This window comes from Antedon mediterranea, chromosome 4, assembly GCF_964355755.1.
Source record: "Antedon mediterranea chromosome 4, ecAntMedi1.1, whole genome shotgun sequence".
NCBI lineage: Eukaryota > Metazoa > Echinodermata > Crinoidea > Comatulida > Antedonidae > Antedon > Antedon mediterranea.
In genome coordinates this window covers 31,081,934-31,108,165 of record NC_092673.1, presented here as the reverse complement: position 1 = coordinate 31,108,165, position 26,232 = coordinate 31,081,934, and the positions used below count along the sequence as shown (strand labels likewise).

The following is a 26,232-nucleotide window of genomic DNA, read 5'->3' as shown; positions in this document are numbered from 1 at the left end:
TAATCATTAATGCATTTTTATTATTACACACACATAAAATATTAATGTTGCGTTAAAGTGATAGAGTACAACAAATAAAATTGTCGTTCCGGAGCCTGGAAAATAATCCATGGCCAATAGTTATTCTTATTGTTATTGATTATAAATAAATAAATAAATTCAGATTTAATAATTGTTTTAATAAAGCACACACATTTGATTGAAATCTAATCACTTTATTATCATTGAATAAAAATGATTGAAAAAAAAAATCATTTTAAATAATATAGAGGGCTCACTATAAAAGTTTAAAGAGCAGTGTACAATTTTCAAATTGTACCTACTATTATATTGTTGTTACATATTTTGCTATTATATAAATATTTCTCGTATGAAGTCAAAGTTCATAATTCAATAATATATCTATGTGCTCAGCTGACAATTCCTTCAGTAGAAGCTCCTCTTATGAATTGCACATAATCAAAATAATTGATATATTGACATGATATTATGATAGGATTGACCTGGATATTTATAATTGAACTGGATATTTGGCCAAGACCTGGGAGGACTGACCTGGATATATAGGACTGACCTGGATATTTAGGACTGACCTGGATAGTTAGCAAAGACCTGGATACTTAAGATGGGCCTGGACATTTAGGACTGACCTGGATATGTAGGACTGACCTGGATATATAGCCAAGACCTGGAGATTTAGAACTGACCTGGATACTTAGGACAGACCTGGATATTTAGCCAAGACCTGGCCAGAACTTGCCAGGACATTTTGGACTGCTGGATAATAAAGACTGTAGATTTAAGAGAAAGTGTAAAATCCATAGCTGACAATTTAAGTCATTAGCATTAGCAAGGATGATCACAAATCGGGAGTCGGTAGATTAGATACACCAATTTCTTTTCACTAGTTCCTGAGCATTTATTCCGACTGTTCAAACATTATAATGTATATCTATTATTCCGACTAACCTATGAGCATGTCTTCAAACTGAACGTAGTCTACCGCCCCCTAGTAAAAATTGTAGAGTGCGGTCTATAACTAGAGCTGCCAGCATGTCTGCAGCAAGAACTTGTATTAGTATCAGACGAAACTGCAAAAGTACAAACTTGGTATTAAACTTGAATAAGGGAAAGAAACATGTATATTTTGTGGCTGTTTTGAGTAATATTTAGAATTGATGTCACGCATTTTAGCAATAAAAGTATACTCCCCCACAAAATTGTAGTCTTTTGTTTATTATTGTGTTGAAAAAAAACCCCCATTAAACTGATAAAGACAAAGCACTGGCATTACAAATAAAAATAGAAAGTCTATTTCTGTTGAAAACTATACAGGTATCTACATTACAATGAGATGAAACAATATAAGTTATGGAATCTGGTGAGTACTTACCTCTTCTGGAAAATCAATAATTTCAAATTGATGAGATAAGTCCGGCACCAATCCTGACACTAGTCCAATAATTCCGACGCTAGAGAAGATTATACTGAAAAGAAGCGGCTTATTCTCGCGTAGGCTTTCCATAAACGGATGACCCTAAAAAGTTTACGTAAAAGTTTTAAAATTTAACCATAGCATAAATATTTAGATGATTTTTAAATTTCTTTTTTTTCTGTTGCAGCTGACAAGCATGTAGCAAGGATTGTTTCAGAGATTAAGCAAGCCTAGATTAGTATATTGTAGAGTGGATAAAACCTTCCAGATTGGCCAAAAAATAGTTGCATTATGTATTTATATAAAAAACAATCATTTTTATGATGACTAAAAGATATATAGAGGTAGATGTTTTAATCAAGTAGAGACTTTACCTTATAATTAACGGCAAATGTACTGAGTTGCAAAGACATAGATATTATATACACTGTACTATTAAGAATGTTCGGCTCAAAATCTTTCTCTAAATTAATCTTATCTTCTCTAAAAATGAAAAAAGAAAATATCACCATAAAAAAAAACCTATTTTTTGAAAAACTTATTACTGTATTTATTCGAGGGTTTTTAGGGAAGAGTTTATTTTTAGGGAGGCGTTAATTAGGAGGCGGAATTAATTTTTTTTGGGTGTAATATGGTAACTACTATGTAATGTACTATCAAATAAACACCCCCTGGGCCTAGATATAAAAAAATACAACACAATTAAAATCGAGAAGTGATCAAATACACTAAAAATTGTATCAAAATGCTTGGTAAATTGTAGATCATGTCAATCAATGAATTCTACCACAAATAGAAATGTAATACAATGGTGTATATGCATGTGGTGGGGCATTTATTCGAGGAAATAAATAAAGGACCTGGTGCGTTTATTCAAGGGGTATTTATTCAAAACGATGTTTGTTTTGAGTTTATTCGAGGGAGGCATTTATTCAAAGCAGGGCGTTCATTCAAATAAATACAGTATATGTTGTCAAATTAAATATATAAAATAAAATATCTTACTTTGGAGATCTTGATTTGGCCTCCTGCACTAAAAACACTAATGCTAAAAAGTGAACTGCAAATTGTGAAAGCACCGTCACTATAGTGTACACATTGAATATGTTAGGTAAAGGTCTGCTTTTAGATAAAACTTTCAAAGGCTGTAAAATAATATTAGAAAACATAAACAAAACAAATATTTGCTTACTGTAACAAAATATTAGGTTAAAATCCTTGTTTATGGACAAATAGTACTAGGAATTTCGTAAAAAACGTCACTTTTATAAAACTACTATGTCTCTGCAATCTGCCCCCAAACATCAATTGATTTAAAGCTTGTTTTACATTTATATTCAAATAGAGAGGGGACTCCCTGTTTATGTAAATGTTGTATTGTGCAAAATACTACGTGAACAGTATTGTGTGAACCAAGTACCAAATATATGTACTTTTTTTTAAATATATTTACGATTCTAAATAGAACAGTTGTAAATACCACACTAACTCATGTCTACTCTCTTCTGCTTATTTATATACATATATTTATTGTTATTTATTTGTATATTCATTGCTTTCATTTTTATGTCTATATCTATTATTAATTCTGCATAGCATAGATCTTAAAATATGCATCCTCCATGTAAATGCTTGTATGTGGAAAATAAATTAAAATTGAGTTAAATACCTTTGACCTAGATATAAATAAAAAGCAGCCAGCTAATAAGAGGCCCTGTAATGTAGCCTGACTGTCACTGAACTTGACACCGTCCAGGTAAAGAACACTCTGGCTGTAGGCTAGGATGAGAGCGTTTAGGGCTAAAATCTTGAACATCTGCAGTGTAGTAACCAATGTGCATCGGCCTTGCTTAACTATATGGGAAACTAAAGAAATAAAGTTGTTAAATAAGTGTGATATACGTTGTTATGTTGCTGCTAATCTTACCATGATGTGTTAAGACCTTATTTTATCTAAAGATCTGTCTACACTATCAAACTAGTTTGAAAAAAATGAGATATGGCCAAATATGGCAGTGATATGACGTCATCGTGTCCATATATCGTGTTTATATTTTTTATTTTAGATTGTAAAAGGATCCCAATGGAAATAAGCTGATAAGCTTTTTGGGCTATCCTGAAAAATCTTTTATAAATGTATTATTTGTAATGTCCGTAATTTATGTTATCACTTTGTATGTATTTTTTATGATGAATTTCAAATAAATTCCATTCAATTCAATTCATATGGACACATTACATACTTTTGTGACATAAAGTTTGATGGTTTAGACAGAGCTTTAGAAGTAAAAGCTAGGCAATCTAACAACAGGACATCGAGCTCACCTTGCCAAGATAGGAACTCGTAACATTTTGATCTTATGTCTGGCTGCAGTAAATACCACCAGTACTGTACTATGTACATATTCCTCACGGTGTCTGTTAGGGGTGTGGAACTAATCGTGTCACAGCCACAGATAAACCCTTTGATCTCTAAAGCTCATAGTTAAAGGGGGATTCTGGGTTTAAAATTGCTTTTAAATATCGTTTATTTATTAAATAAAAAATATTATAACAATATAGACATGTCAGAATGAAGAAGTAATAACGAGAAATAAAAAAAATTAAATTTCATATACATTTTAGGGTAAATTCATGGAAAGTCTGTTTTTCAGCAGCTTAGGGAAGCTCATTAATATTCATGAGATATTCACAAAATCACGTCATCAGTGGATTCCAAACTCGCGACGTCAAGCTTGTACGTTGTGTTCTCTCTCCTCTCTGACGACCTCGACCACCCGATCATTGTGAAATACATTTTTTGTAGATTTGCTAAGCTAGGCCTAAAGTGTAATAATAACAGTAGTAGCATATACTTATTTGACATTTAATGAAATACAAAATTTAGTACAGATTACGGAGTCATAAATTATACTATTTTTATACCTCGAAATAATAGTACAGATCGTATATCGGCTTCACGTACTAGGCTAGGCCTAGCCTAAATCATTTTATTCATGCCTGGGTGAGAGCCATTTCTGACTAGGGATTCCATGCCACGATGGCTACGTTAAAACATTGGGGCCATCATTCATGGGCCTAGCTAGCCTATTACTAAACGATTGGCCCATCAATAACAAAACTCAGTGGATTCCAAACCCATCCTATCAACCAAACTCCTAAACAATCTAAACCTAAAACGTTCTACAAAAATCGGCTGTAAATATTGAGGCAAAACAAGGTCCGATCGCCGTCCGCACGTATGGTGTCCCGATCGTCTATAATAAGTAGGCCTAGTTTACTCTCCAAAAAAGCGGATACTGCATCAAGCAAGTAGACCGGTAGTAGGAAGGAGCTAACGTAGCCTAGCCTTAGCCGATCCGGCCCAGTTAAAAATTGAGCTAGCTAGTGTAGTAGACCCTATGCGAATTGATACTACCACCAGGCCTTTTACTATAGGCTACACTTGTTAAAATTAGCAATACTGTACTTATGTTTACAAATATTCCAACTCTCTCATTCGAGCTATATTATCTATACCATTCCGGTAGGTTGAGTCGACCTTCAATCAAATACTGTACATCGTTCATGTTGTGATTATAGACGGGGTATACTCGACCCGACCAGTTTGGTATTGTATACTGTATCTGCTTATCACGTGACGATGCCAGGCATGGGCAGAGAGAGCACGTGTATCGTCGTCTCGCTCTCCTCGCTCAGCAGGAATGTATACGTTACGCTTCATTGATTTTGAAGGCTTTCCCTAAGTCAGTGTGAAAATCGGCAAACGTAAAGTGCAAACTTATCTAATTTTTCACTGTTTTGATGGATTTTCATAGAAAATTGACTTTATAAATGGGAAGACCGACTAAAATTACATCAGATAAGTATAATTTTACAAAAGTAATTGATATGGTTAATGATAACGAGTCGTCGGAAGATTGACCATTTCACGAATTTCCTATTCTGTAACCACAGTGTGATTTTGCCGTAGCTGCACTTGTAATCTGGCCTCATTTCACAGCCTTCGTTCTGCTTCACTGGGCGCTTATATAAATTGAAACTTTTACGAGACAAACAAATATATTTTACATTTTTTACTATTCATTTTAAACCCGGAACCCCCCTTTAAATATACAAAGTAGCTTTGCATCTGGAATAAGGTAATTGGCAAGTAATTCTCGGAATCTACTTAGATTCCTATTAAAAGTAAATAAAAACAGCTACTCGTACCACATTTAGTTGACGACAGCTTAGAGGTGAAAGGTGAGGCTATACTAGCATCGCCCAATTTGACTACCTGCGCCGCCTCTTGGTCTTCAATCTCTTTCATCATGGCATTTAGTTTCTTCTACAAGTAACCAAAAATAAAGAGATTAATATAAGCAAAAAGATACACAACACACTTAAGCTCTGTCTACACTATCAAAATTGATGGGAAAACAAAATTTGATGTACCCATATATGGACATGATGATGTCATATCACTACCATATTTGGGCACATACATTTTTTTTTTGTCAAACCAGTTTGATAGTGTAGACTGAGCTTAAAGATGTATTGTCCCTTGAAACACAAAAAATGAAAAAAAATATATTCTAAATTTAAATTGGCCATATCAAAGTAATATTAAAGTTATTCACTTAAAGTCGAAAATTCAAGCCAAAAACAACAAGTTTACGTAATTAACAGGTAAATTAATTAGATTACATTTCGTCTGGGAAATCGTCGCAAGCGAAAGTAAACAAAGATTTCAAACCATGAGTATGCATTATGCATGCTAATTAGGATTGTTTACAACTCGTCACGGTTGAGAAGGTGTTTTCACACAGATCGTGAGGAAGTTTTATGATTATGCATACTGAGCAGCCAATCAAGCGTGTTGCATTATGAGATATGTTTTGATTGAAAACTTTGACTGGAAGTCAAAGTTATTTTTTGAACAAAAAACATCTGTATTTCGGTTAAATTATTTTTTTTTTTGGAATTAGTCAAAGAAACAATACATCTTTAAGGTAAAATACCAAAACAAATATTGACTCTACAGCTCAATATGTCGGTTGGTTGGTCGGTTAACTCAAATTTGAGCACGCAACTGCAGCCATGTATATGGCTTTGTTTTAAATAGCACCCTCTATGTTTTGTTGCATTAAAAATGATAGCACCCTCTATGTTTTAGTCACACTTTTTAAGATGTTATTACAAATTTATTTTTCATAGTTAGGATCTCTGAATAAAGTGCTAAAAGGTTTGTTAGTAAAGTTTGGTTCCCACTAAAGAGGCAATGCAACATAGACAAAACAAAGCAAGCTGACCACTGACAAGTTCGAATAATCCCTCACTTATGGTTGATGGTCAAAGAACTTATGTTGCGTTACGCCCTTTCATCGTGTCTTTGGTGGGAACGAAGCTTAAAGAGATGCAACCTTTAAAAGTAACTAGACATGAAACTCGTCACTTTGACGAGTTAGTTATCCGCACCACGACAAACGCCACGTGCACGTCATACGTTGGAATATTGCACACCGAAAAAGATTATGTCATTATGACCTGAACTGAAGAATATGATGTGTTGTTAGTACTGAATGCTGTATATTTTCTGTCATATAGTATACACAGTATAATCTGTATACATGTCACAAACAGTGTAAAATAGGTGAAATTACGGGACCCGTATTTTATTTTAATTTTCAAAAGGAAACGCGAAGGTACTGTAGTAATTTCGGAAGAAAATTATCTCAGTAACAACATATTAACGTTTAGAAGAAATTTGAATACGTGAAATATTAATGCGCGCTTTTTTAAATGTAATGAAATATGACGCAAAAGATGAAAATATGACTTTGTTTATTTAACTGGCCATATGATGACGTCACAACATCTGATTGGCGAAAAGTTCACATGATTTTGTATCTACAATCCCATAGCTTCCTGAAAACGTTTTAATCGTGATTATCACATTTTATTCTTACGAGCTATAACAGATTAAAATTTACTGTAAAGATGAAATTAATGACGCTGTTAATTAAAATTTTTAGGCATGGTGACGTCATAAAAATTAAAATATTTTTAACTCATGCGTAAGATAGTTGATTGACCTAGACAATATTAAAATCTCAGAGAAAAAGGAATACAGATAGGCGTGATGCGCTCCATTGAATATGATGAGCAATAACGAAAGAGACAAAAATCCTATATTTTACATTCGTGTGGCCATACGATGACATCACAATGTCCGGTTAGCCATATTGATTCATGATCCGATTTCTACAACTCATCAACTTCCAGAATATGTAATTAAAAAAAAGTTCACCTCGTTGTTTAGAATCTATGACTGTTTAAAAAAAGGCATAATTTTGACAAATTTTTGAACTTTTTCATCAAAAACGCACGTAAAGTATCCAATTCAACGTGCCCGTATGACGTAATTGTAAGTCAAAATTGTTTTAAAATTGGTAAAATTACTATAAAAGGCTGGAAAAACATAATTCAATAAAAAAAAAATACTTTTAGCGCTACGTGCGCACCACGCGCATAAAATTGTTCGCGCACGTGGGAAATTTTGACATGGTCAAAATGTCATGATCAGCGTAGAAAGTTGATTAAAAATTAATTTTGCGCATTTTGAATTTTAAATGCGCGTGCGCGCGTAACTTTGTGTAAAACACGCAATTTTTTTTCCACAGAAAGTTAGCGCATGATATAAATTAAACTTTTGCTAAGTTTCAATTTAAATTGTTATATGGTTTTAAATCTATGTTAAATACGCGAAATTCATAAAATCGTGCGTAAGTCACGTTGCGCATTTCTGACGTCATTCACAATAGGAGGTGCACAACTTCACGTGAATGCCCATATGTTGACAAAGTTATGAAATGTTATGTTTACACGTTTTTGAGATACGCGAGATACAAAAATAGAGGAGAAATGTGCGTGCGCGCTTAACGTCTTGTAAAACATGGCATTTTTAATCCACAAAAAGTTTGCCCTTGATATGACTTAAATTTTCACAAAGTGTCAAAACAAATTTATGCTTGGTTTTTAGTCTATGATCAATCATAAAAAATCATAAAATCGCACGTAAGTCACGTTGCGCAACTCTGACGTCATTCAAAAATAGGAGGTGCACAACTTCACGTAAATGCCCATATGTTGTCAAAGTTATGAAATGTTATGTTTACAAGTTTTTGAGATACGTGAGGCACAAAAATGGAGGAGAAAGAAATAAGAAAAAAAAAAAAAAAAAAAAGTAACAGGACGATTACAAGAAGTTATCCGCTACTAAGCGGATAACTAATAAATAGTCTTACTTTGCTCATTGTGAGGTCTTCACCCTTGGCAACAGCACGGCTCCTTGCCGCTTTCGTATTAATTTTACCACTTCCTGGTTTGTCACCAACTGCCTTCGGTCGACGATGTTTTATGCTGTCATTTGCCTGAATCAGAATTATAATAACAACCTTTATATATGATTCTATAAGTTAAACACAGGCCAGAAGACAAACCAAATTTCCACTATAAGTGCTCTTTTCAAACTAGAGACTAGAAGACAAAGTAATATTATTAGGCCTAACTAGATTAGCTCATGATGGTTTTTGCACCCTACTATCATAAAAATCCTGGCTACAGGCTTGAAACATTAAATAATTACAATCACCATTAGAGAGTTTACATTACAATACATATCAGTTTGGCAACTGGCATTGTGAACTGTGATATGAGCCAAGTTTGATTAAGCACTTACTAATTCAAGAATAAATTTAAATTAAAGATTGTCATCCTCTACAACACAAGTTATCGGTTATCCGCACACTTCTACACAGATGTAACACGATAATCACAAATAATGCAGACAAACAGAACGAAACTAAGATGATACATACTTCACTAAAACAATGTAACTACCCAACATGGACGATTAGAAAGGTACAACGTAACTTAGATAAACAAAAAACGGACACACAACCCGAAACAGAAGACATAAGAGGGTCGATATCCATTCCATATGTTCAAGGCCTGTCAGAGAAAATCAAGAGAACATTAAAAAAATATAACATACGAACATACTTTAAACCATCTAACAAAATTAAAAACTTAATCGTCCGACCGAAAAAACCGAAAAGCATGCAAAGAAGATTCCTGTGGTGTAGTTTACAAAGTGGGTTGCACCAACTGTGAGATGGTGTACATTGGGGAAACAGGTAGGGCACTCAAAACCAGAATTAAAGAACACAAGAAAGATGTTGAGGAAAATACACAGAACATACAGACACGTTCATCGCGGAAAGTTTCGTCCTCCATTTTACATAAATCAGAGATCACGGACCATATGACCACACACAACCCCATACCTAACTGGGATAAGATAGATGTACTACATAAAGAACAAGTCTGGCTTAAACGTAAAATTAAAGAAAGCATCAGCATAAGAAAGCAAAATAAAAATACAATGAATAGAGATCAAGGCGCGCACCAACTATCTCATATTTATGATCATCTACTGACGACGACTGGTCCCCCAGGCTACCCAACAAAAACACCTAGTGACTGGAAAGGAGACCAGTCGGCATCATAAACACATCATATAGCAACTGAAGAAGTCAAACTGACAGCTGACGAAACTGTCTTGCAATCGTAAGTTTTATTGGTTTACTAACAAAGAACTACATATATCATACGAATTGAAACCAGAAGAAATGTTTTCATGATTGTGCTGAAAGGTTTTTTCTTTTGACTTCATTAAATGTAGTTTACTTTTCTAAAAGTAATATATAAAAATTTATCTCTGGAATTTTTTTAGAAAATTGTGCAGGCATAAAATTTGGTAACAAAGTACTTTAACCCCGATATTGAAATACAGTACACATTAAAACGAAAGTTTCTACTTAACACTCACATCTTTGTCTTTCTTTTCTTTTTCTTTTTTCTTTGATGGAAATTTTAGCGGTGAATTTGACAGCAAAGCAACACCTAAATAAAAACAATATTTTTACAATATAGTTAACTTTCTCGATCGAAACTAGACTGTCCGAAAACTCTCCCTAAAAAAAGGTGGCAAAAGGTTCCAAATACTACAGAATACATTTATTTGCTTTTTTAGTTCACGATAAACCCAACCTGTTATGACTAGATCCTATATTATTGGTAAGTGGTTACATTGGGAAAATAGATTTCTGGCAAAACCACACATTTTGAGCAAGCAAGGGAAAGTATATAACCCTCTTTTTTAAAAGTTTTATACGACAATCTCTTTTTTAAAGGTCGACAATTCATTAAATTTATACAAATTTATGCAAAGAAATACTTCACACGATTATGGAAACATGACTTGAAGCAATATATTTTGCGTAATAGCTTACCACAGTGAGCATGTCGTAGAGCACCAACGTCATTTGTACCATCTCCACACATCAGAGTTACAAAGCCTAAACTTTTTAAGGTTGTTATCACAAATTCCTAGGGAAAAACAATTATTTAGATGGTAAAGCTGGTTAAATTCAGAAATATGTGAGCTATGCTTTATCACGATATAATTTTTTTAATATTTTTAATTTATTTAATACAGTGTTTTAAAACTACAAAACGATAGCACTCAGCTAAAAATGTTTAAATTTAAAAATAAAAATGTTTAAAGCTAAAAAATTATAAAAATATTAACTATATATTTAAAATTTGTTTTTTCATTTCATATGCATCTAACAGCGAGTATAACTCGCCAATTACAGGATGGATAACTATTTTATAATTTATCATGTTTATAAACTAAGTCTCATTTGATGAAGTGTCGTGAATTACAACCCCGGCATAATAGGTCAGGATTGAACCCCGGAGCTTGGGATTAGAAGGCAAGCATGTTAAACACAAAGCTACAGCTCCACTACAATACATATAGTTACATGTTAAATCCAAGTCAATGGAATTCTGGCTAACTATATGGAAGTACGACGTGTATTTATACGTGTCAATGGAATTCTGGCTAACTATATGGAAGTACAACGTGTATTTATACGTGTCAATGGAATTCTGGCTAACTATATGGAAGTACAACATGTATTTATACGTAGCAACTTAGTAATATACCATACTACTTTGAGGGAGGTAAATAGTCGCTATCCAATTAGATTTGAATGGTACCACAAAATCTCTAGTTGTCTTATGGTAGGACGTCTCCATATCAATCAGAAAAACTCCGGGTTCGAATCTCATATGGGGAAGCTTGAAGTTTCTCTTGTCAAATTATACATCATCATGTTTTATGTATTATATGTCTTAAGGCACACATGGCCAAGATTACCTATAGTAAATTATTTCATTAGATAGATGGTAATTCCCATGATAAAGGGGCTATTTTTTTTAACAGTTTCATAGTACCGAAGTACTTTGCTGATTTTGGATTGAAACAAACCTTTTGTTTTGGAGCAACGCGGGCAAACACGGACACAGACGGAAGCAGCAAGTTGAGATACTTCATGTAGCTTGTCTGCATTTCAGTTAACCCCTATGAATCAAATTGTTTACATAATTATAATTAGGTGTAACCAAATTAGGAAACACCATCATAACATAAATTATCTCTATTTAGATGTGGTGATTTTGTAAGTAAAAAAGCCATTTTTGTTTATACAATTGCAAATTGTGTTAATTTCAATTATGAATTCTTGCTCACTGGACCAAATTGAGGGTCCTATATAGAAAATTCACTTGATTACACGAAACAAAGATGTACAATTTCAGAGGCTTAGAAAATGTCACTGACTGTCCTGGTCTCAACAACTCTTTACTATCGTATTATCTCGCTTAAAACTTTCAGTTCTTACCTCCCCTGTGAGACACAGGTCGTACTTGTCAATTAGTTCCTTCCGTCCTCCCTGAGGTATTATCGGTAATATTACAGTTTCATCTATCGATTCCCAGTGCCATTCATTGTCTATCAAAACAAAATTAATAAAATAAATAAAAAAGCATGATCTGTTTTGATATTTTTATTTTGAAACAAATTCAGAACAAATAACTTGAAAATTGTGGAAATTATTATTCAAACCAAAAAACTTGCATACAAAGTAAGAAAGGGATCATCTCAAAAATATTTTACTGCAGTTACTGCATGCAGTAACTAGGTACTAAGCAGTATCTAAGTTTACTCTTTAAAATTTGAAATTTTTTTGTTGACAATCATACACATTGTTTATTGCAGTGATGGTCTTGTACATAATACTTTGATGCACTACAAATATTATTTCTGCAGTAACTGCAGTAAAGGAAATTTTAGATAATCCTTAACATACTTAAAATACTTTGCAAGAATGTTTCAGAATAATGATTGATTTATTTACATTTTTTCTTACATAATAAAGTACACCTTCAGGGTATGCAGGGTAAGTATAAAAAAGTCATAAATAGAAAGTGCTTATAATAAAATATTAAAAAGTGTCAAATAAATAATGGTTGAAGACATTATATAAAAGGGAGACAATTCATTTATTTGAAAATATCTACAGTGAGTATAATATAATATAATAATATAATAAAAAATAAATAAATACAAATTAAAATAAACTTTAAATAACTTTGAGTTAAACTATACTATACTAAAAGCATAAGTATAAAAAAAATCAAATAAAAATTTGAATGAAAACTATATTTCAAATCCTCGACTGGATCTGTATATGTGTGTAAATTATCATTTCCATCATTCATAAGGTTTCAGAGCCTTTGTTAAATTTAAGATCTTAGCACCAAATTGTGTGTACTTGCCATTTGTATTGGGTTTAGTCAAAACTAAAGTGTGTGGTTTTTTAGTGAGAGCCAGCTCCTTAGCAACGTGACATGCAGTCAGTGGATTATCTCCAGTTATCATAGCAACCTAAACAAATAAAAAAATAAATGATGAATTATGTGCATTCCATATAACTCAAACAATCTCAATCTCATCTAACTGTATATCAAAGCTAGATTTGCCAAAGTTTTTAATTGATGAATTTTAGCACCTGACCATAGCACAAGTATAGGTATGACGCGCTAGGTATGCAAAAAATATAATTTTTTTTTACAATTATTAAGCGGCTTAGAATCTAGACCAGATAAAAGTCTACACAATCCCATCATTTCATATGAAAAACTTGAGATGTCAAATGCACTTACGTAATGAGACGAGTGCAGTATGTCCCTTATCACTGCTTTTGAGTCGGACTTTAGAGGGCACGATATGACGACAAACCCTGCAAATATTAAATCTTTTTCGACATCATCACGTGTCAACTCTCGTACCTATAAATAACAATTTATTATTAATACAATGCATTATTAATTGTGATAAATGATATTTTCAATCAATCCGACATAGTAACACCAACATTCTGCTTCACAGACTTATTAATACCCATAGATTAAATTCATTTATGCAGCTGAGAATTTATTATCTGAAAACTCATGTTCTGTCTATCAGTGTGCTTGGTTCTTGGTGTGATAATCCCATTGCATCTCTACACCCTTGTCCCCTTCTCCTATTAGAAGGGTGTCATATAGGTACACTAGACCCCTCTATTTTTAATTCATTATCCAAGAAAAATGTTCCACCACCAGATCTATAGACAAGAACAGCTTCAAACATGCACTGACCAATACGGTACCACTTGACCAATCAACTTTTCATTACCTGACTACTTGATAACTGGCCTAGTTTCTTGTACCCCATAGACAACACTCTGGCGCCTTCTCTTGACATTTCCGAGTGCACTTCATCATAATTTTCTGGAATCTGGGTGAACTGCATCAAAACAAATAATATAACAATAACAATAATAATAATAATACGAAAAACTCTGTAAAAGCAGAGGCTGATAAAAACTACTTAAAAAATTGTAAAACATTCAGCGCATTTCTAAAATGTATAATAATAATAGTTCTACAAACTTCAAGCTATGATATGTTAAACATTTTCTCTTGTTCAGTTTTAAGCATGGTTCCTACGAGGTAGGACCATGGATGAACTACATGTTCGGACGAAATACAAGGACAGACCAATCACAAACAGCAGCTTGGATAGTACTTTGCTGTGTGTGTACGTCCTTGCGTTGCTTAGGAACCAAGCTGATACATTTTCTCAATAATTTAAATTTATATTTTTTTTAACTTATTTGTGTAACTATTTATTATTTCTATATCTGTCTATAAATAATTATCAAGTAAGACTTAATCGTCTCACTAATCTACTTAAAATTATAATTGAATACAGTCAAATCTCTAAAAACCAGACTTTAAGTCTGAGCTTAGGTATAATAGTTATTTGTTTAACATTCGCAAACAAGTTTCTCAACACAAGTGACAACCCTCATTTATTATACATAAAATTGTATGATATCATGCATAAAACTTAGCCTAAAAACCAAGGTTCAAAATACAAAATAAAAATGAATATTAAGAGAAAATATAGTTTTGAAGGTATAGACAAAGATAACTAGATATTATAAAACTTTATTTGTTTTAAGTTTTATTTGCTATCAAACCAGCCGCCGAAGGTTACTGCTATTAGGGCTAAACCAATAAATATATATTTCTTTGTTTAACTCAATCGTACTGCTGATAAAAAATGGTAAAAAGTATTTTTTTAAATTTCATTCATTTATTTCTTTGCTTAACATCAAAGAGCTTGTATTCTATAATATTTAAATAATGCTCTCAGCTATTCGATTTAAAGCATAAAAAAACATGAAAAATATGTAATATATAAAATCACACATTGAATAGGCCATTTTGCAGTTTTAATAAAGTTATTCATTTGCGTAGAAATCAAGGTCATAACTAGAATTTAAACCTACGAGTTTAGGGTCAGACAAGAGTATAGTGCCACTATAGAAAATGCAACAAAATAACAACAAAACCATTCCTTTGGACACTCTTTCAACCACCCCCCCCCCCCCCCCCACCTTTTCTGATGACATTCCAAGAAGACACTTTCTAATGAAATGAATGGGGCCACCTCTATTAAAGGGACATTGTATCTACTGTATTTACCATTGATTTCAGTGTTTCTGCAGCCCCTTTAACAGTCACCATGTAGCTGCATTCCACACTGCCTGGTTCTTGCTTGGAAGCTATAACTGACATGCGTTTGAGGGCACTGGAGAAGTGAAATCTCTGGACAATCTTTAAAGGTTGGCTTCTAATCTTTTGTGAAATTACCACATCACCTAAAAAGCAGGGTTTACATAAAATAAACTAGACGAAAATAAACCATTGTTAAATCTAAGGAATTGCTGGAAAAATGCAACTAACAGAATACATTGTAATTTTAATGATTGTATTTACTATAAATTAAGTAATTTTCGGATTGGCTCGGACCCACGACCTCCAGATCACTAGCAGGGTGTCATACCTCTAGACCACCAAGCTTGCCCTGATGGATTAGATTCTTTTTCATTTTAATGTTGTTTAAACATAGTAGAATCCGCCATTGGGACACCTCCCTGAAGGGGACACTTTTTAAAAAATTATATACGTTAGTGTAGCATTACAGTCAACGAATTCATGGAGACACTTCTATTTAAAGGACATTCCTTTTAAAGGGGACAATTTCTTCTGATCTGTAAAATGAGACTGATCAGAAACTTTTAATTTGTTTAATATTTTTTTTTAATATGTTTTTTGTAAACAGTATATACTGTATGCAATATATGTGTTAGCATTACAGTCAATCCCTTATTCAAGAGAAACTCCCAATTAATGTGACACTTTCTGAAGTTCTAAATTCCCTTTAATAGGAGCTCTAATACAATATGCATACCTTTGGTCAAATTCCAATCAACAGCAGTCAACGTTGCTTTCTCTAGAGGATCACCAACCAGCGTGTCCTCCAGTTGAGCCAGCGAGTGACACGTTGCAAGTACTTGATGAGTTTCTAGGGGTGCTTCGGCTATTGAGCTTACCCTCTTCTTGCCCCTAAACACATGGTAAATTTAAAAACAATAATGAAAATTGTGAGATTAAATAATGTAAAAATTCAATTCTTCTTTTCTATATACAGTACAACACATTATACATGTTCATGGAAGATGCATATTTTAAGATCTGTGCTGCTATGCAGAGCACATTATCAAAAATCATTATTTTGTTGTTTTTTTTTTTTGCTGAAAGTAAATGACTTTACTGAAACCAAAAACTGGCCTACTAAAAGATTGATTTTATTAATTTCTATTCAATAAAATTTTACAATACAATACACATATACATGGCGCATGCATATTTTAAGGTTTGTGCTATGCAGAGTACGTTTTGTTGAAACATTTTTTTTTTCGGCGAAATTAAATGACTTTACTAAAACCAAAACCCGATTGATTTTATTCCTTTCTATTCAATTCAATTTTTCTACATACAAGACAATAAATATATATACATGGCGCATGCATTTTTTAATATCTGTGCTATGCAGGGCACATTTTATCGAAAACCACTATTTTGTTCTTTTTTTTTTTCGGTGAAAGTAAATGACTTTATTAAAACCAAAAACTTGCCTATTAAAGATTTACTTTATTTTCCATGTTTTGGAAGACCATACATTTGTATAGAGTTTTAAATTGCACTTGAAATATGGCGAAATAAATAAATAATAAAAAGTAACATTTGCGCTCATAAAGCAGTAACCATTACTGTATACCACAGCAAAACTAATAATCATAATTTGGAGTTAATACGGTAATAAGGTAATTGATAATCTTTCTTGAAGCATAGCAGGCCTACTACACGAATTGTATGTGAAAGGGAGTTGGCTCAATATGTAGTTAAGCATGTATCTTACGTTAGACAATTTCCCGAATAACATGCACTTGAATCAAACTTAGGCTGGCCTGAGTTCCCAAAAAAATCCTATTTTCAGCATTTATTTTATTTTTTCATTGCAACAATATTTTACGTGGGTAGTCCATCCAGCCAAGGCTGATCATTAGGGACCCTCACAAAACTAAAATATGACAAGACATTAACATATAACCAAAAAAAATTGTATATTGAATTTCGTTTTTTTTCTATTGTGTTTTGGGATCGTTATAAAGCTCTGTCTACACTATCCAACTAGTTGAACTAAAAAAGTTTGATGTGCTCAAATATGGTAGTAATATGACATCGTGGTGTCCATATTTGGGCACATCACATTTTTTTGTCATAGGAAATATATTCAGCAAAACGCTATTATGTAAATGGTTTTTAACTCAATGCAGGGCCCCAATGGAAATCAGTTTTTAACTGTTTGGGCTTACCCTGGGTAAACAAAGTAATAATAATAATAATAATAATAATAATAGTGTAGACAGAGCTTTGGACAAGTTTTTTTACTACTTCATATATACCCAGTTGAAATGTAATTTTGTGATACTATGAAGAAATAAAAATGAATATATATTTTGAATACTGGCAATAAAAGTTCATGGAAAACATTATATAAACGTTCATTTTTGTAAGAAAAATTTTTCTTTTTGTTTCATTTCTACTTCAATACTTACGGTAGGCCTGCAATTCCCTCAACCACAAGCTGGTCAGTGGTTAATGTACCAGTCTTATCAAAACAGCAGATGTCAACTTTACCTGCAAATGGGATGCGGAAAGGCTCTGTACAAAATACACCTAAAAGACAAGAAACAAACACATAAGTCCCAACTTGAAAAATGAAATATCGGGAGACTACGAGCCAGTTCACCCCCCATGTAAATTGGCTTCATGGACCTATTATTGCTAACTTTGGTGGGTAGGTCACCAATTTACCCGGGTAAGTAACAATCTTGAACAGGGCCTTTTTAAAGGCGTGGCAAACCTACTGCATAGATGATGCTATTTAAAAAAAATAGTAAACAATGGAAAGAAATTGCACCTTTAGAGGGTGGCTGGAGAAAATTCAAAATATTGGGAAACTCTGGGGTACTTAAGAGGTCTGCAGATACATGCGTACTACGTACTAAAAATAAATGATCTATACCTTCCCTACTCTGGACCCACCCTATGGAACAACCTACCACCCTCCATTTTAAAATCTGCTTCCCTAAGATACTTATCTAAAAATTAAAAAAATACACCTTTTCTACTTATTAAATGTTTATTAATCGGTCATGTCTCGATCTGCAGTACCAACAGATTTATTTTTTTTCTGTTATTCATATTTTAGATTATGAAATTTATTATTATTTTCTTCAATGCATTTCTTTTCTTTTTTATTTGTGTTAAGGCTCGCCCAACACAAAATGTTTACCAACATCTTCCAGGGCCTTTGCCTTCATTTTCTGAAACATATTTTTATAATTCTGTACAATCCTGTTTCTTGTTTTTCTATGTATTCAGATTATGTAAATAAATGTCTATTGAATGAATGAATGAATGCAAGTGGGAGGGGAGAACATAGTGATTTCAGCAAATTTTTATAAGCTCACCAAATTTAGAAAGAGCCAACAATGATGAATTGACAGCTAAAGAGAGTTCAATCGGTAGCTCCGGTGGGACGACGGACGTGAGAATGAGGGTGCACTCGAGGAAAAGCTTGTACTTATTACGTGTTTCATCCTTAGTTCCTGAAAAAAGAAAAGTAAATCATAAACACATTTGTGATTACTTTTTTTTTTGGTCTTGCGTGGGTTTATCCCACTTTTATTTCCAAATACATTTCTTTCTCTCAACATTGTTATTTTGTATCTATATTTCTCTTTTAAAAATGATTCCATCTATGATTTATTTTATTTATTTATTTATTTCACGTTTTGTCTCGAAAGATGTACTAGGTTCTTTAAAGTGCCCATGATGTGTACACTGGACCTACGGTTTGTAGTCCTTATCCAAAAGACTCATTCTACCCCCAGAACTTTGGAGCGTGTGAGGCTCGAACCCTTGTCGGTGTTAATATGGCAGGGTAATCCTTTGGTTTAATAAAACACATTTTTGGTTGATCCCTTTATATTTGATTTAGCTATCTTTACCTTCGATCCACACATAGCTGGCAGCAGCTATGGCAAAGAATAGAAGGAACACTATGAACATAAACGTTTCCAAGTTGTTAGCAGTCACACGCTTCACTCCATAGAGAATGGTCTTCAGTAACTTGCCCTGTAAATCAATTATCAATCACATTATTCTTTCACAAGATTCATCCTAAATTAAATATGGCTGCAAAGTTCATCTTCTAAAGGATATCTTTATGTGTGTAAAGTGTTTTTGTCAATGTATTTTTTTCTTATTCTTCTCCATCTGAACACAAATATATAAATACATAAATAAAAAGATGAGAGATATTTGGGCACATCACACTTTCTTTGTCAAACTAGTTTGATAGTTGAGACAAGGCTTAAAAGCCAATTTATATACACGAGCGGTAACAGTAATAAAAATATAGAATCTATGTTATTCCTTATGACCATTTACACACAACGTGGAGCCAAAGGGCGGTTTCCGCTGAGGATACTGTATATACCAATATTTCTATGTGCTACCCGTTTTTTTCCGCTTTATCGTAACCACTCGTTTTTATAAATATATTTTGTACATTATGAAGATATGGTAAAGAAACTGTAACTGAATACAGGTAAAAATCACTGAATATCTATAAACAAAAACTTACTTGTGAAGTATTGTAACCTGTTCTTAAAACATAAGCAATGCAACCATTGTCACCAGCTACAATAAAAAAAAAAGTGAAATTAATTTCATTCTTCTCTGGTAATATTAATGAGAGAATAAATTATGCAATATCCCACTGAATTTTATACATAATTGGGTCAATAATAAATTTACATACATTTTATTCCATGTGACGCCTTTCCAGGTGGTGTATGCTGGACAACCTTTGTACCACCAAATATGATATGTAACCTGCTGTCGACTGAAACGTCCAGAACATGATCAAATTCAATATTTTCTACTGGTTCCTGTTGATAAAAAAGCATTTTTCTATACATAAAATACTAGATTTGTATCTGTTTTTAATATTGATATTTTGCCATACTCTGATGCAATTTGTACTAAATTAAACTAAATTCATATAGTTTAAGTTAAAAAACAGTTGGTACAATACATTAAAACTATAAAAGTTAAAAAAATAATAAAGATAAAGTACAAAAATAATTAATATCTTACAAAACATTTCTTGATATAAATAACAGGCTAGTAAACTGGAGTGGGTTTAAGTCCCAACATGTACTTATAATTTACAATACTAATATGTACAATAATTGCATCAGGGTAGGGAAAAAAATTGACCAATTACTTTAATACCTCCCTGATGCAAAGCTACGCCACAGTAGTTAAGCATTCATCATCCATTCAATTATTTTTGTTGTTGAATACACATTCAACAGCGAAAACTCGCTAATTACAGGATGGATAAACTATTTAATAATTTTTCGCGCTTATAAACTAAGTCTCATTTGAGGCTTAGGGAGTTGAAAAAGCCGTAGGTTACAATCCTGGCACTAGGTACTTGTGATTGGAAGGCAAGCGCTATAACCACCAAGCTACAGCTCCACTACAATTTTTATTGGCCGATAGACCTTACCTTCATCTGTGGCACTGATTCACCGGTCAACATGGATTCATCCACGATGCAGGGTCCACGGAGAAGAAGCATATCACAAGGCACAGGATTCTCGTTCTGTGATCGAGTGATGGAGCAGATGTCACCTGGTAACAGTTCGTCACTGAATATTGGCCGCCATTTACGATTGCGATACACCTAGTAAAAGTGTGATAATGGTACAAAAGTCAATTATACTGAATGGGGTGTTATACTGTAGCCAATTCAATTAAATCATGGCATCACTATAGACATATTTTACTAGTCCCAACTGCAGAAAGAATGCATCTTCTAAAGTCATTTTTTGTTTGTTTAATGAGTTGAATGAAAAATATTAATTAGTAATCTATATATAAATTATGGTTAATTCTGACATATGCGAGCACAATGGAAACACTTCGGTACTAATCTTCGCCTTGGATACCTACCTTATCTATCTCAGATGTACCGCGAAATGTAAACATTAGTTTTCAGTACTACGCTATTGTTCCATATTTCTATCTTAGGAAGATATTATAAAGGGTTTTATAAGAAATTTTCTGATTTCAATCGGTAAATTTTAACTCTACGCGCGGTAAGTAATTTCCGGGTTCACGGTAAGGTGTGTCAATCACCTAGTAAGTTCCCTGCATGGTTGGTTTCAACCAGGGAGTTGTAACCTGTTTCAACTAAGTTGGCCGTTTGGTTTTTTGTTTATTTTCGGACCGCGCGTGTGAAGGTATAGTACTGTAGTACATAAAGATCAAATTAAATACATTCATAAAACATAGGAGTAAATTGTGGGAAATAATTATATAAAATTACATCAAGAGAATTGATTTTGTTTGAAATCGAATGAAACCCCGATAGACGAGTTGTTGAGTAAGCTGCCAGGATTTATGTATACTATGCACTATCTGTGTCCCGTCAGGACCCTGGGATACTTCTGCCCATGTTGCAAGCCGTCTAAAACGTCTTCCTTCTTAGGCCAAAACGGCTCACTGTGTCGCGGAATAATGTATTATATACCAATTAGGACGGTATTTATTTGAATAAACGCCCGGAACACCTCCCCAATAAAACATCAATTAAAATAATTATCGCCATTTATAACACAATTACACTATTTTTTAGTAGATTTCGTCGGATTGTTATCTAGGCCTACAATTTCCAAGCCTTTGTTATTCTTTTTTACCACTTTTCATATCTACAATAAACACTATACATAAAACGCTATTAATCATCTAAGACACTGCGAAACAGGTTAGTGAGTAGGTTTAGTTTTACGAATATCAAAAGCATTTAAATAATAATAACTGATCGAAATCGTCCAGGCCAGAATGTCCTAAAACTTTTTACCAGAGTCATTATCATTCCGAGAACCATCGTCTACACTTCCTAGAGGGGGAGCGAGCGAAGTGAGCTCACCCTCTAGTAATTATTAATTTTGATAAATAATATTACATAATAGTTTTCTTACCTGAATCATGTAGGGTTTATTTCCCATTTTTCTAATTTCGGCTAAGTTTCTCATTTGTTGTTGAACTAAGGTTGCCTCAAACATGACAAGCATCATCAGGGTAAACACGCTAAAAAAAAAATATATGTAAAATATTCAGAATCTGTCTGTCTCTTCTGCATGGTGGATTTATTCATATATATATTCCGCTGTACCACATCGGGACTTGAGAGTGTTAAAGAGTCGCTATCCAATCGAGTTTGAACACTACCATGAAAGAGTTTGATAAAATAAGGAAAAAAAAGTCAACAAGTCTCAAATTTAACAAAAAAATAACAAATTTAAATATTTTCTTCTTACCTGTAATACCAATATTCATCCAAACACCAGAGGCCGACGCAGAAAACTTGAAAGACAAAGAAGGGCGCTGTTGCACGTTCCTGAAACAATTCCCAGAATTCTGGAGGCTCCATCGACAACCTATAAGAACATGAAGCATGATTTAAAAAAAAAAAAATGCTGTATGAAGAGAATTTATTGCCCAAGGAGGATTTCTGGGTTTATGCCATATAAATATATTATTATTATTCTAGTATGTTGAAAAACTGCAGAATAATCATTATTATAATTATAACACACCTGATTGTATTCTTGCAATTTGATTGGTCAATTACGCATCACGTGTCATTGGGAATTAGCCCTTCCATAACAGAAAAGTGATATCTAATAGTGATAATTAACACACTCTCATGCATGTTCAGCTTTCATTTTGAAAATGTTTGCTTTGAGGCGTTGCTGACTGATCGTGTTTTAAAATGTTGTGTGCGCCGTCTACAACGCGTATAAAGTTGGAGCATATCCTTTTTTAATAGCCTAGTTTTCCGGCCTAGCATTTGTCAATGACTTACAAGAGATAAATTGAATCAAAGTAGATGTGTTACTATAAAAATAATAATATATATACAGTAATATACTATGTATATAATAATGTTTATGAGTGTAATGAATGAAAGGTTATATTTATTTTAATTTTATTTTATTCATTTCGGCAATAAACATAAAATAATAATTACAAAAAAAAACATAGAAAAAAATATATATATATGAAATACAAGACACGAGGCCGAGGAAAGACAAAAGCATTAAACAAAACGCTGTCACCGGTAAGGTGTGTCTCTCCAACAATATCAACGAGGCAACAAATAATAGATGTTTTTTATTTATTGAATGGAGAATATTTCATTCAATGAAAATTGTCTGCTTTATTTTCAACTCGGCTCCACCTCGTAAAAATTCAGGAAAGTCAATATTTAATTCATTAAATATTGTCACCATCAAACTAATAAACATCTATTATTTGTACATTTATTACCTGTTGAGTCCAAAAGTTGACTTGGCCGCTTCAACTTCTCCCTCATCACTATAGCCTTTCGAATCCATATAATAGCCAATGGAATGATCGATCGGGAACTCAACTGCTTTGAACTGCTTTTTCTCCTCAAAATCATAGATATATTTTGTTTTTTGAAAATTAAACCAAATGTCTTTAGAATCACCATTCTAAGCAAAAATAATTTAACGATTATATTTTTTTTTTAACTAAAAAATACCAGATCTTCAATTGATAATTCAAAATTTATATTATTGTCATCAAAAAATAAAAATATAGATGAACTAGAAAGCCACTCCGAGGGTGCATACCTCCGCCTACTGTAAAATTCTCCTACATAAGATTTCTCCGGTAAAAAAAAAATATATATATATTTGTGTGTGTCTTAATGCTGTTTGTGATTTAGGCTAATTTAATGGTTATGTAACAAGCCAAACGAGTGAATTTGAAAAGAAAATAGGTTTTTTAAACTAGTGTCATCAAAAAACGTGAACATTAAATCAAATTATGTTTTAAAATTACAAATCACAAATTATAACTCTTGCCTCTTGTACAAAAATGAAGTTTTTTGGACAAGTAGTTCTCGAGAAAATGCAATTTCAGTATACTGTACTTGTTACTTTAAGACTGCTCGCCGGCTTTTGAAAAATTCTGTCCTATCTTTTAACACTAGGAGGTCTGAAAGTATACTAAAAAGTGGTCCAGAATTGGGACAATGGTCCCAAAATTTAATGGAATGGTCCTTGACCACATATCTATCTGTATATTCATTTTGGTAAAGATCTTGTAGTTACTTTTTGAGTAATCCTGCTAACAAACAAACAAACAAACAAACACACGCTACCGATTACATATACCTCCTTGGCGGAGGTAAATAAAATCTATATGACATTTTGTAGTTGCAATAAAGTTATTCACTTTTTGTATTGATTGATTTTTATATAAAATAAAGGAAAAGACCACAGAGTCAAGTAACAACCAGATGTTGCCATTGCTCTAGACTGTTTTGTAGATCCCATTCCTTGCAATTTAAAGAAACTTCATAAAAAAATATTGCCAATATAATTTTTAACTGACATTTTTCAGAATAATGATACAAAATAATATATTACTGTTTCACTATGAAGCTTGACAATTTCTGGCGAGCCGTTATTGGCTGTTGGAACGACCTTGATGTTAGTGGCATGAAAAGCATCTTTTGCCTGAAACAAAGAGTCAAAATTAATTTGTATTATTGTTCGATGATGACCTACAACTGTCAATCAAATTTTAAGACATCTAACATTGTAGAAAAAACATTTCTATGTAAAATCGGTCAAGGTTGTGTTAGACCTGAACTGGCAGTAAAAAAAATTTAAAGGTTAAATCTTAAATACTATCTATTGAAGTGAATCTACTGAAATACTAACTAACTAACTGAATTTTTTTCTACAAATGTTTATATTAATCATTACATTAAATTAAGCCTAGAGACTACTTTCTAAGCCTAGTCTTACTAATTAATAATATACTGTATATATACTTCTAATAGTACAGCACTAGACAGTACGCATATCTTATATAAACAAGGCTATCCTCATCCATTCATACATTTCTTACTACTAGTGGAATTTACTTATAGTTATTATAGGCCTAGCTCTGGCATGGGCCTACTAGGCCTAGCTAGTACTACTTACCTTTAGTGATTCTTACCTTTAGTGATTAAAAGAGGCTGTGAGCTTAATGCTCATAATAGTTGCCTCCTTTTGTTTATGTGAATGTCGAGGTTGTTTTTGAATGAATTTGTGTTTGTGCTGTTAATGACATGTTCTGGTACTACTAGGCAGCGAGTTCCATTTGTTGATTCATAGAGATATTATAGTTCACTATAATATCTCTATGGTTGATTGCTCTGTCTTTCTTGGATACATTTTTAATTTTTATTTTGACATTCATTGAAAATTATAATTAAATTAGGAAGGATACGCTCTTTTCTAGTATTACTATCTATTACTATTATTATAATAAGCCTAGGCCTAGTAGGCCTAGAGTTTATATTATACATATATAAATGGGCCTCGGCTCTAGCCTAGTTCATAGTTAGCAGTCAAAACATTTACCTTCCCGCACGTAAGCAGGCTTCGGATGTGAACCGACCAATGACAGAACAGGCCTACAAGAATTTGTAAACAGCCGATACCGGCTACAGCAATCATTCCTGCCTCAAAATATTCATTTATGCCGTATATAAATGCGAAACAATAAAACCAACAAACATATAACACAGCGAAAGGGGCTACATAACCATGGAAAATTGTAGGGCGTAAATTTAGAGGAGTTAGGCTAGCTATCACATCGTCTACGGAGGACGCCATGTTGGATGAAATTTAACCACTAACAATCATATACAAATATCATAATTATTTTAAAAAAAATAATTATCATCATTTATAATACCATATTTATACTAT

The 26,232-nt window shown here is 32.9% G+C and overlaps 1 protein-coding gene across 1 annotated transcript; it reads right to left on the bottom strand.

The window, feature by feature from the left end:
• On the bottom strand, window positions 1-26,136 carry LOC140047279 (endoplasmic reticulum transmembrane helix translocase-like). Its single transcript, XM_072092198.1, has 27 exons — window positions 25,882-26,136; window positions 24,895-24,984; window positions 23,765-23,952; window positions 22,753-22,872; window positions 22,414-22,522; window positions 20,937-21,113; window positions 20,181-20,310; window positions 20,004-20,059; window positions 19,366-19,492; window positions 18,826-18,963; window positions 17,908-18,028; window positions 16,197-16,351; window positions 15,428-15,603; window positions 14,070-14,180; window positions 13,556-13,681; window positions 13,169-13,277; window positions 12,232-12,341; window positions 11,820-11,912; window positions 10,774-10,870; window positions 10,311-10,384; window positions 8,725-8,850; window positions 5,648-5,765; window positions 3,105-3,301; window positions 2,441-2,580; window positions 1,810-1,918; window positions 1,394-1,537; window positions 1-1,091 (listed from the first exon to the last, which is right to left on the bottom strand). Exons 1-27 carry the CDS (start codon window positions 26,134-26,136, stop codon window positions 984-986), a joined length of 3,504 nt encoding a protein of 1,167 aa, XP_071948299.1. The 3' UTR covers window positions 1-983.
• Between the last annotated feature and the right edge of the window lie 96 nt (window positions 26,137-26,232).